General features: G+C 30.1%; 2 protein-coding genes across 5 annotated transcripts in view; one reads left to right on the forward strand and one right to left on the reverse strand.

Moving 5' to 3' along the window:
- Positions 1-12,457, forward strand: part of LOC122521345 (SUN domain-containing ossification factor) — a 24,527-nt gene continuing 12,070 nt past the window's right edge. Inside the window, exons 1-3 of one of the 3 annotated variants that reach the window (XM_043642002.1) lie at positions 1-418; positions 699-888; positions 1,087-1,205. In XM_043642002.1, the coding sequence (XP_043497937.1) occupies positions 360-418; positions 699-888; positions 1,087-1,205 (368 nt within the window). In that variant the 5' untranslated portion in view covers positions 1-359. The remainder of the gene's footprint in view (positions 419-698; positions 889-1,086; positions 1,206-12,457) is intronic. The other 2 variants (XM_043642001.1, XM_043642000.1) reach the window with 2 other exon arrangements.
- LOC122521347 overlaps positions 7,739-12,457 on the reverse strand; it is a 9,286-nt gene continuing 4,567 nt past the window's right edge. Inside the window, exons 2-4 of one of the 2 annotated variants that reach the window (XM_043642006.1) lie at positions 9,483-9,585; positions 8,799-8,978; positions 7,739-8,359 (exon numbers count right to left, since the gene is read on the reverse strand). In XM_043642006.1, the coding sequence (XP_043497941.1) occupies positions 8,156-8,359; positions 8,799-8,978; positions 9,483-9,572 (474 nt within the window). In that variant the 5' untranslated portion in view covers positions 9,573-9,585 and the 3' untranslated portion in view covers positions 7,739-8,155. Of the gene's footprint in view, positions 8,360-8,798; positions 8,979-9,482; positions 9,595-12,457 lie in introns of both variants that reach the window. The other variant, XM_043642005.1, reaches the window with a different exon arrangement.

The raw sequence follows: 12,457 nt of genomic DNA on the forward strand, positions 1-12,457 counted from the left end.
TCAGCTGTTTGGAACGTAGTTAGAGACCATTTTTTACACGTCGGCGTCTGTCTCGATCGAAATGCTGCTCTCTCGTAGAGTTTTCGAGCCTTGGATGATGAATGATCGCATTATAAAATACAATCTTTTGCCACGGTGAATATATTTCGAAGTTATCGAATTCCTGATGTGACACGTTCAACACCGGAAGCTTTTCTTTCGATAGCACCACGTCAGATTTTTGCAGTGGTGTAATAGTGTGGTTGTGTGTATGGTGGTGGTGGTAGTGATGATGATTGTGTATTCATAAAAAAACATGGATGTTTGGTCGGCGCACATTTTAATGCTGTCGGTATTATGAGATTTCTTTGAAAAAGAAGATGAAGTTTTGTGTGACGTTCGTATATTGGGCACTACTCTTTATATCAGTCGTGTCAAGGTAAGATTTCTGACCGGTTTATTCAAATTTTCAATATTTTATTTAACAAGTATTTATATGTATAAATATATTTGCTACTCCACATTGAAAATGTGAAGATTCATATTACATGTGCACCGAATTAATTATCACATTTTTTGTTACTGTTATAAGATTTTTATTTTTTTCAATGTCTTGATTATTCAAAGTCACATAACCTCTCTTTATTTATATTTTCATTCTTTGGTATATATTATTTTATATTATTTAAATGTTATTATAATATATTTTCATTTTCCAGTGGACTGTTGTTCCTAATTGTTGCGTCAGAAAATGCGGAAGAAACGATTGAGACAGAGGTCTCCAAGAATGATGAAAGTTTTTACGAGTTTAACAATTCTACAATTATCGATGGAAGTGAAAAATACGAGATACCGGAGATTCAGATTGCCCGAGTACAAAATGCAGTAATAGAGGATGAATTTTTTGAAGTACGTTTAACAATATACAATTGAAGGATAAATTATTTTAATCTTGGCTTATATTAGATAAATATTTATTCATAATAATTTAAAGTGCATATTCGTGGAAGTTGATTAATTTCAATTATGTAATGAATAATATTATATAATAATTTGTTATATAATTCTGAATACATTTAATTGACTTTCTTTTTTTCTTCTTTTAAGGAGAGCCCAACCAAAGTAACTTCTAGTTTTGATACCCTAAATACGTTAGATGATCACGTGGAAAATAATTTGGACGTTATAGCTGAAAGTATCATACAACAGCCTAATCTTTCTCAAGGGTGAGTCATTTATTTTCAAGAAAAATGTCACAGTTATTAAAGCAAGCTAAATTCTTACTCTTGCGTCTACGCTTATCGTTAATCGTATTATCGCCTATAAATCATTTATATTTATGTTGATAAGAATGAATTTATACGCAAAACATCAAAACAAACGGGATTTCCAAAACGGTTACGGAACCAATAGTTACGAACGAAGTACGAAAGTTACAAGAACGAACTTTTTTTTATCGAGAGTAACTGTAAAGAACAAATTTTTTCGTCTGTTATTAGCTGTGAAGAACGAATGTTTTAGTTAAATTTAAATTTCAATTGGAACTCCCAAGTGGTTTCAATAATTCAAATATGTGCTCTGATCAGATCATTAGAAAATATCTTATTGTTAGATTAGTTTCACGTTTACAGTATTATTAATACAAATATATTCTTTTCTCATTGCAACAGATTAATTGTATGATAAGTCTGCTTCGTTTAGTCTAGAACAATATTACTAATCGTGCGGTTCGTTTCTGTTTTCATATCAGGGACATTCGATACCGAGACATTTCATTATAAATATATCAAGATTCTTAATTCTTTAGTTACGTGAATCGTCTCCTGCGTCTTATCTCGTTTATACCCACGTCTTATTTCCTTTATAAATATTTTATAAGCTCATGAAAAAGAATTTCATTATACGCTCTTATACACTGTATAAAAATAAAAAGAAAGAAAAAGAAACAAAATATGATAAATAGAAAAAAAACACCAATGCAGTTTCTCTCGATAAAAATTACCTTAAGTTCTTATAGTTAGATAGATGAAAACGTATTTGTACTTCGTCCAAACGTTTGCGATTTAATACAAGCAATTTGGAAATTTAGAAGGAGGCGTTATAAATTGGAGACATAGGAACGTTTACATCTGTTAGTACAATGACTTCCAATAGACACAGCAGTACTCTTGTTTTATTCGGTTTAATGGTATTGCGTGTTGTTACGCTCGTTAACGCACGAATATGCCGTTTATTGTTAGAGTGTAAATTAGAGGCGCCCCTTTTCCTTTCTAAATATAGTTGGACATGAAATGCCAATGATTTATTCCTGTTGGTGATAGCCAATGTTACAAACATACATATAAATAATCATATACTTGCACTTTTATATGCAAAAAAAGATTTCATCGAATTATTTTATTTTTATAATATTGTAATTTTTATTTTTTTTAAATGACAAATTTTTATATATACGTTAACGTACGTACAAAAATAAACACAAATTTATGTTTATATATTTATGAAGTTTAATCGATGAAACATATTTGTTGTAGAAATTCGATAATATATAAAACATTATCGAATAATTTATAAGCGTCATTTATTCTAACATAAGAAAACGATGATTGCCAAGTTGCGTTGTAACGTTAACTGCGTCACAGGTGCCATAACATTCTCATTAATAGACGTATTATATCGAATTACTTTTAAGTGCTTATATTTCATCAATTCTATTAATAACCATCAGGTTATTTGAATGATTTAATAGAGAAGAAACGGTTTTATTATTTGTACAAGTTGTCCACGTGAAAGGCGTGGATACTTGTTTTCTTTTTTCTTTTGTAAAAAATTTGTTTTTATCGTTACATGTTAATTAATGAAATGGAAATGAATTTCGATGAATTAAATTCAGGAAAGAAACTCATCTGTCGTTGTCGTCGTCGTAGTTGGTGCAACGTTCAAACTTTGGCGCGTTTTTCGAAAAAGAGATACGCGTAACTTTGTTTTATCCCAACTTTCGAGTTTACTTCGTTACTTGACATTTACTTTAAAGCCATTCGAAAGAAAGAAAGAAGAAAAAAAAAGAAAAAAAGAAAAAAAAGGAAGAAAAAAGAAAAGAAAATTCGATTAAAAGACTAAAGTTGCTATCCTCCTTCCATTTCTCTCGAATGTGCTCCGAAATCGAATTAAAAGTTCCTAAAACGAGACTCGTCGCGTATACTACAAGGGTATATCGAATATATTTCAAAGTTGCGTGTCAGCAATGAAAAGTCGATAAAAGTGGCTTTGACATCTGTCGTTATTCAATGCCACACGCCATGGATAGGACCTTTCTCTGATATCTTTTCAAACGGATATTACAAATGCATTATTTTCGTATCTACGCTAAACAGTACACCGATTGGATATTTTTCTTTTCTTTTTTTCTTGGTCAGTTTGCAAGTACGTTAACTTGTATTTTCAAGATAATATACAAGTTTTAATTTGATTGATGTTCAAAGTTTTAATGTAAAAAGTAAAAGATACAACAATAATGGGTTAAGGTAGTAGCCCACTGTGACGCGTTTAAAAAATCGATTTTTTTTTTGTTTTTTTTTTTTACATTTTTCGCAAGAAAAACATCTTACAAATATTATCTGAAAGTTTCAGACCAAAATTTAAAATATTTTCAAAGTTATAGCCAAAAGAAGAGAGCGCGCTGTAAGTGTGTATGATAGTGTTTGAAAAACTTTGAACGCGTTTTTCTCAAAACCACGTTTTCGGAATTTCGGGGAAGCACTCATTTAAAACTATTCAACCGATTTGGCTATAAATTTAACCCGTTATTGTAGACACATATAGCTAAGTATGTAATCTTTGAAATATTAAATTTTTTAATAATAAAGTAATTTTTTTAAACAATTTATCAAAAAAAAAAGGAATTCGATTTTGAAGACCTTTTTTTTTACAAGTCTGCTATTTTTTTTGTTTTTGTTTTTAATATGCATATTGTAGGTTACTTCATTAGAATGAAGCCTACAGAACAATAATCTATTTAATTTTCAATTTCACATGACTACGGAAGGCTGTGTGCTTCCTCGAAACAACTCAACTTTTTCGCGAGGACTCAACTTAGACATAAAAAATTGTTAACAAATTAATGTAAAATTAATTAAAAAAAAATTTTTTTTTCTACACTTCAAGACACCAATAATAAAATCATGTAAAAATTTCAAAACGATCGCATTTTATTTTCATATTTAACAAAATTCATGAAAAAACGTCGAAATTTCGGCCGTCACAGTGGGCTACTACTTTAAACGATCGAGCGGATAAGATGCAAGACGCGTGACGTTGAAATCACGTGGAAATAGTTGGGAGAAGCCATTGCAAATTGTTTGGATGTAAAATCAAACTAGCTTTATAGGGTCACACTTAGGACGACAACGAAGCCCTGTTCTTGTCGCGACATATGATTTAAATGTTTTTTTTTTTTTTTTTGTTAATGCATATAGAAGTTACTGTCAAATTAAACAATTCGATTTCATTTGATTTCATTTAATCGTAGTTATTGGGGATATCGATTTGAATGTTTAAATTGACATAATCGCAATAAAAAAAAACATCTAACGAAAAGAGTATAAGTAATTGATGAAGTATTTGTAATATAGAAAAGAGGAAAAAGATTAAAAGAGGAAATCAATGAGTTTCTCGTAGTTGGTGCATTGGCTATGTTTCATTGATGCATTATTGGATATATGATGTATCATATTGTAAAAGAGACGAGTGATGCACCAATTATTAAACTAATTGTATTGTAAATTAAACAGATAACGCGCTTGTGTATGGAAAGTTTGAGAAAATTGACATTAACAACAACAAAAAAATAATCTTTAAAACATCGTTAAAAGAGATACTCTATTTATTGATCAAAACATATATCACGAATATATATTCATATTCGTACAGGGAGGGAAAAAAGATGAACAAAGTGAGGGGCTGAGAGGGAGGGTAATAATCGATATTTCACAAATGTATACTCCATCAATTTCACAGAGAGAGAAACGATAACGAATCGTGGACTTTCGATGAATTAACCGCTTTCTCAAATTCTTTACCAGAGAGTATCAAGATTTATGTTATGCATCCAGGCTAGTTCAGACGTATCTATCATGTCTTCATTTTCTGGGTCGGTCGTATCTTCAAGAAAGTATGCCTTCGAACAGAAGATGATGATGAAGAAGAAGAACAAAAAAAAATCGAACCAAGGATAATAATAGGTCTAAGGACATTAATAAAAGAGTAAAGTAAGATAGGAAAGAAATCTTCATTGATTGTATGCTACTGACCACAAATTAGGAATAACTTACTGATCTCGCATGAAAATCTAATACACCGATGATAAATTTAGAAACGATCTATCGATTTTATATTAAATATTAACAATGCATTTTCTTATTTATATAATGTTCTTGTACAGTTAAAATGTTAAAACTAATGACAATACATTATTGAAAAAACATTTCGTATCCGGCGCTTATAGGCGTTGTTCACAGTCAAAGGGTTAATGCAATGGCTCCAGATGTAGCTTTTCTTACTGGGATACTACCTTTGCCAACTTCTACGAGAAGCATGAACAAATATATTTAATTAGAAAATACTCGGAAAACTAATTACCAGAGAGAAAGAGAGAGAGAGAGAGAGAGAGAGGAAATGTCGGATTAATTAAAAGTAAAGACAGCTTTTTCGTCTTTTTTTTTTATGAAAGAACAATTTAAAGAATGACCCTGTTATTTCTATGTAAGTAAAGTGTCATCATCTGTTATGATGGCACAAAATTTGAACAAAGTAATGTATGAATAAATATGATCGAAGAATCGCGAAGGGAAAAAATTGTTGATAGGAGATGATCGAGTTATTGAAAAAAAAAAAGAAAAAAAAAAGGACGAATCGAAAAGGATTGGAGAAAGTTGGGTGGATTTGGTTGCCTTTAAAATGGAATAAAATGTGGGCGGCGGCAACGGGAACGTGGCGCTGTCAACGGCGTGGTGGGGGTTGGAGGGTTGAGGGTGGGGAATGCGAAGGGTCGTTCGAGGTGCCGCTCGAGGGAGGACGTCAGTCGACGCAACGACGTTTACCGGTTTACATCTGTATATCATTTTATTTCAATCTTTCTTTCCGTTTTTTTTTTTAATTCCGAATATGAATAAGATAAGAGTTAACAGCATCTCGATGACGCGACAAAAGTGTTCAGTATTTTCGTGAGATCAGTGTCCAACAACATTGTTACAAGTGGTGTTCGTTTTATTCACTTTTTGGGATATTTTTTTTCAGTGCAATCGGTAGTGGCGAGTTTCTTAATACGCGACAAATGGTGTGTGTTTTTTCTTTTTTTTTTTTCTTTTTTTTTTTGGGTAAATTTTCTTAATTTTTCTTTTTATATTTTCCAAATGTTACAATCGTGAAGCATCTCTCGAATGTTCGAAAAAGTACTATTATGTCATCTATCGATAAACTTGTATTGTTTAATAGATCGGTCGGATTTTAAATGTTTTTATAAATGAAAAATTGTTCTGTTTTAAAGAGAGAAAGAGAGTGTGAGAAAGGGGGGGAGAAAGAGAGAGAGAGAGAGAAAGAGAGAGAGGGAGAGAGAAAGAGAGAGAGGGAGAGAGATGATTATTATACATAATCTTTCGAATTCCTTTTTTAAAAAATCACGTTTCGAAATAAATTTAAATGAAAAATCTAGATTCTCTGCCGTCGATCATTAAAATTACTGTTATTACATTAAATTTTGAAAATAAAAATTCTTTGTCGAGGTTGAAGACTTCGCGGTATTATTATCTTTAATAACAATTTATCAACGCACTTGACTACGACCGAGTTTCGTGTTTCTTGTTTCTTGTTTCTTGTTTGGTAATTATAGATCTTACCTTCTGATACAATATATCTGTTGTTTATATATTTGCCAATGTATGTCATATTTATGTACATTTATGTATTATACATATATATATATATATATATATAGATAAACAATGTTTCAACACTCGATAAAAATTTATCGTCGATCGTCGTTATTCGAAAGTATCGGTAAATTTCTAAGATTCTAAAAAAAAAAGTCACAACGCATGACATATTTGTATTTCTAGTAGCTGTAAATTTCTCTAATCGATCGAAGAGAAAGGATAAGCTTGTTTCTAGAAAGGCACGTATTATATTTTCGAAATATATAGATGTAGTATGTATATTGCGGAAGACATGTTTCGACGTTTGGATCGATAAGAGCATAGAATTGCTCGGTTTTCAAAGTTGCAGTATCCGACAAGCAAGTATCTTGAAATTCTTCTTTTTATCTTCTCAGAGTTCTAAACTATCCAACGAGAATCAAATAGCTTACTTTATCTTACTTCATTGTAAAGTCTTTAAATTTCAAACACATCCATCAAATATCTTACATTTTTCTTTTTTAATATATTAACAAATTATAACGTCGAATTTTGTTTTTTTTTTTTCGTTTTTTATTTAGAATCAAATACTGCGATTGTATTTTCTTCAATTTCAAATAAATTCAAATACGACGTTTTATTCTTGTAATATTAAATTATTTTAATGTTAAATTTGACTATATCTTTTTGTGTATATGTGTGTTTGTGTGTTTGTAGAAATAGATCACGATCCATGTAAACATGAGCTTCATTGTGGTCACCTTTTATCGGTCTGACCATACTTCGACTCGTTTCACTGTCGCACTACTTACATACACAGATACACATATGTAAATCAAGTCGTCTCGATATTTCGTTGATCTTTTATGGTTTGTTTTTTATTATCTTTTTGAAACTAGATAACAAATACTATCGATTCGTGTTCACAAAGCTTCGTGTTATAATATTTTCAACGAGTTATATATAATTCGCTTTAGAAATATTTCCAAATATTTTATGTAAAAAATAATAGAATATTTTTCTCTCGAATATCTATCGAACAATAACTCAAATTTTGTGCAATATCGTTAAATCCTTGAAAACGTTGAATATAGAATTGAAATGCTTTTTTTCTCTCTATTTTGTGTCAAATACTCTCATAGTCAAATTCAAAGTTAATGAATTAATTAAATTCTGATACATAAAGAAAAAAAAGTTGTATAATATGTCATTTTCGTTCTTTGAAAATCCAATAATCGTAGATTCGTTTAAATTTGATTAAAAAATGTTTAATAATACTTGTTAATGAAATAAACGTCACAGGAGAAGAAAATTGATGCAATAATAGCGAAAACTGCACTTGAGATCATTTGATGGCTATATTGTTCGACATTTGGTAATATCAAATTGTTCGGATATTCTGTCCAGCTACGAATCAGGACAAGGCCGGTTGTAAGACAGAGTACCGCCCCCATCACGGAAAATGTTATTGCCTGTAAAATACAAAATAATTCTGTGCTTACATAGTTTCTTTTTTTTTTTCTCTTTAAAAAGGGAATTTTGCATCAATCGACATTGTTATTTTTTTTAATTTATTCGACTTTTTTTTTTTACATTTGCATAGGTTTTCGTTTAGAATAGATCTTTAAAATATAGTCCTTGTAAATTTTCTGAATTTAGATTGGTTGTCCTTTAAAGAAATCATTGTTATTCGAACAAATACGATTAATTACGGGTTTCCGGGTAACGGAGGACATTTCTCAATCGAATCTGAATAATTTACATTAGTAGGAGGAGGTTTTTTGTCGTTGACTAGCGTGACGATTATTTCTGTAATTTTTCTATTTTTTTTCTTTTTTACAAATGCAATACAGGTTATCTTCGAGTCAAATTAGTAAAAATAAGAATAAGAGAAAAGTATTGTTAACTTACCGTTTTCTTTGGCATACGATCACCAAGTAAATGGCACAGGATGATGATAGCATTTATCAAAATATAACCACAGAGTGATACGTAGACAATAGCAACATCGTTTATGTCTTTTTTCATATCCTTTTGAGAAATTTCATTGAAGGGGTTGACTATTAAACCCACCGATATAACGCATAAGATCTAAAAAAAAAGAAGGAAAAAAACAGAAATCCAACTGCTTGGTTAATGGAAATTTTGAAACGATAAGAAATTAAATATACGTGTGCTGGTAATTACAACATTAGACTAAGTCAACAAAATTTAATTTTATGATATAATTAATTTCAATACCTCGTGTTTCGAGCAAATAATTTGAATCCTTTGAACTCCATGGATGCATATACGCGTCCAATGAAAATTTATTGAGTTTAATATTTCGCGTGATTATTTTTAATAAATAATTCATACTCAAAAATAATAACGTTTATCCACATTAAATTATTCAATGTAAAATGATTATACTATAATAAAGTATTATAGATTTCACACCTGACGAAAAATGTATTCGTTCGGTAAAATCAAATGTTTTCCATTTGTTGACTTAGCTCGTCATTGTATTTTTAACAACGCAAAATGCATCATCCAACGTAGATCAATTGGAACGAATTGAGAGATCAAATCAACTATAGAACAACAAACACTTACAAGTTCGATGATCTTACAGAAGAACGGAGCTTCCTTCAAATATTTTTGAAGTCTCGAAGAAGTAAATGCTTTTCTACTTTCTTCCGGCATTTTCTTTCTCTCTTTCTCTCTCGAAATACTTGAGATCCCCGTAACAAAAATCCAATTCACACTTTTGAATCGTTTTCAACGAAAGAAAGAAATTAACCTTGATACTTATATCCGATATTCTTTTTCACTTTTACGACAAACCAAGCAACAAACAACGCCCAGATCGTTGATAATCGTTGTCTTTTAAAACAGAGTCGATCGTCTAGTTACGTCTAGTCGTGTAAGACTAGAGGATGGTGTACGATTTACGTTAACTAGAGTAACTCCCCACTTCCTTTCCCTTGCCCATCTAAGTGCATTTAACTCGCAATTGCAACAATTCTTGGTACTCAACCTTAGATCCGAGATATTCAAACGGTTTCTATTATTTCTCTTTCAAACGTATCCAAATTTCCCACCACACCCTCCCACCCCTAAATATGCGTATTAACGATTGAATTATTTTTATAACGAAAGTAATAAATAAAATATTATAATATTTACATAACATTTGTTTTCCATCGTGTTGCATTGTATAATCGTTGATTATTAAAGAAATTAATTTGAATTATGTTTATTATTAATAAGAGATTAAAGTTATATATGTTTTCTCAGTTTGTTTTCTCAAGGATGGACTTGCACCACTTTCCACTTACTTTAATAAACGGTCAGTTTAAAAAATATCAATTTAATTTATATGTTCTTTTTTTATTGTCTTAAAGTCAATAAAATAGAATACGAATCGTTTAGGTTATTAAGAAACTTCTTAGCATTTCGACTAGGTGAAAAACTTAGTGCAAAACCATTTGAAATTCATCTTCATTAGAATCACTCATGTAACGATGGCCCTTTTGATGGGGTACTCGAGTTAATTTTAAGTGCAAGCAAATTAGCAAAGTACCGGTTAATTTCATATCTTCAAATGTAATTTGAAATGAATCAATTATTCTCGATCTACATTTTTTTTTTCTTGAAAATTCATATTAATAACAATTGTTATTTTCTTTTTCTGGTTGTGTTAATTTTATGCAATTCAAAATAATCTAGTTAGTAAGTAGAAAAAATATTAGATATTTGATATATCGAGCAAAAGCGTATCTTTTTATCCTTGGTGAAAATAACGAATGAAGATAATCATAGATAAGAGAACATCGCAGCCCTGAAATGCGAACCTTCTTCTCTTCCTCCTCCTTCTCTTCTTCCTCCTCTTCCTCCTCTTCGTTGCAAATTATGCACCGAATCGTATAAAGGCGAGTTGACACTAGCTAGCGCGTGCTCGGCAACCAACACCTACGTTCGTCTCTCATTGTCACATTCTTAATTAATTGTGTCTCATCATCGGCTCTTCCGAGTTTTGACCTCCTCCTCCTCCTCCTCCTCCTCTTCCATCTCTTTCTTCTTCTTCTTCTTCTCTCTTCTCCTCTCTTCTTCTTCCTTCTCTTTCTCTCATTTTCTTACTAAACCCTTTCTATTCTATTCGTTTTATTTTTCTACTCTTTTACTTTGATAACTTTGATAATTCTTCTTAACGCATTTTGTAAGCAGAATCATGGTGTCATTCGGGACACCACCAACTCGAGATTGAATGTGGGCTGAATCTTTTAGAAAAAAAAATAAAAATAGAAAAAAAAGAAAAAGAATAAGTTTTACAATGTTTTACAAAATGTTGTACAAAGTTTTACAAAATTCATTTTACAATGAAATTAAACTTTTATTCCTAATTTTGAAACGTATTTTTATATTACCATTACACGTTTTTTCGTTGTTTCTTTTTTTTAAAAACAATTTTAGGAATGGCCTCGAAATAATTTTATCTTTATTTTTTGATTTAATTTTGGATTTTGAGAAAGTGCATAAGAGGAACAACGATATCGGGTCATTGAAATTTGTTTATCAATGATTCGGCTGTATATTTTTTCTTGACAAGAACTACTGTGATAACAACTAAAAATAATCTTACACGTTTATCTTATATTCTGATATTTTTACCTTTTTCTTTTTAAATATAACAGATGGTACATACAGTCGGTTTGCTTCATATATTTTTCTTGTTTTTGTTTTCTTTCTTGGATTCGTTTTGTTTTTTTTTTCTTTTTTTGAAGAATTCAATTTCGAAATAATTTATTTGAATGGTTTTCTTTTTTTTTTTTGTTTATTATCGAACCTACGAAAGAGAATAAAGAAGAACATGCACCAGGGAATAATGCACCTAATTAATAAAATTTGAGATTATATATATATATATATAACAAAAAATTGATTTCAAAAAATGTTTGTTATCGATAAATTTTATGTTTACATATTGGCTCAGTAACGAAATCAAGTTTAAAAAAGTCATCTAAAAACATAAAAGAAAAATATATCAAAATTATTTTCTATTTAAAATACGTTAATAGGTAATGTAATATTTTAACCAATATATATGTGTTAAAACAAACTGAAATATAAGAAAAATGTATTAGAGAATTAAAATAATTGTTAATTAATCGATAGAAGTGTCTGTTATTGTCTAAAAACTAGGTGTATAGGATCTATGTACCGTCCTCTTCGAAGTCTCCTGTTAGACTGAATCAGTGTCCTCTAGAAAATTACTTTTATTGAAAGTTGTTTACAAGACCTTCCGAACGTTACGCATGTTTATAATATAAACAGTATTCGTAATAAATAGAATTTATTTATACGGAAAGAGAGAGAGAGAGAGAGAGTCATATAAACAACATTGAATAAAAGAACTTTCACAGAGGACAACGGAGCCAGTTAAACGATGGATTTTGAAGAGGACGATACATCGAAAGGTAAATCTACGTTTTTTTAGATTAGATTTATATCTTATACGTTATTTATATATTAGACGTTTTAAATAGAAAAATACGATGATTTTATTTATGAAATTTTGAAAAAAATAT

Source organism: Polistes fuscatus, unplaced genomic scaffold (genome assembly GCF_010416935.1).
Source record: "Polistes fuscatus isolate 324 unplaced genomic scaffold, CU_Pfus_HIC Scaffold4, whole genome shotgun sequence".
NCBI lineage: Eukaryota > Metazoa > Arthropoda > Insecta > Hymenoptera > Vespidae > Polistes > Polistes fuscatus.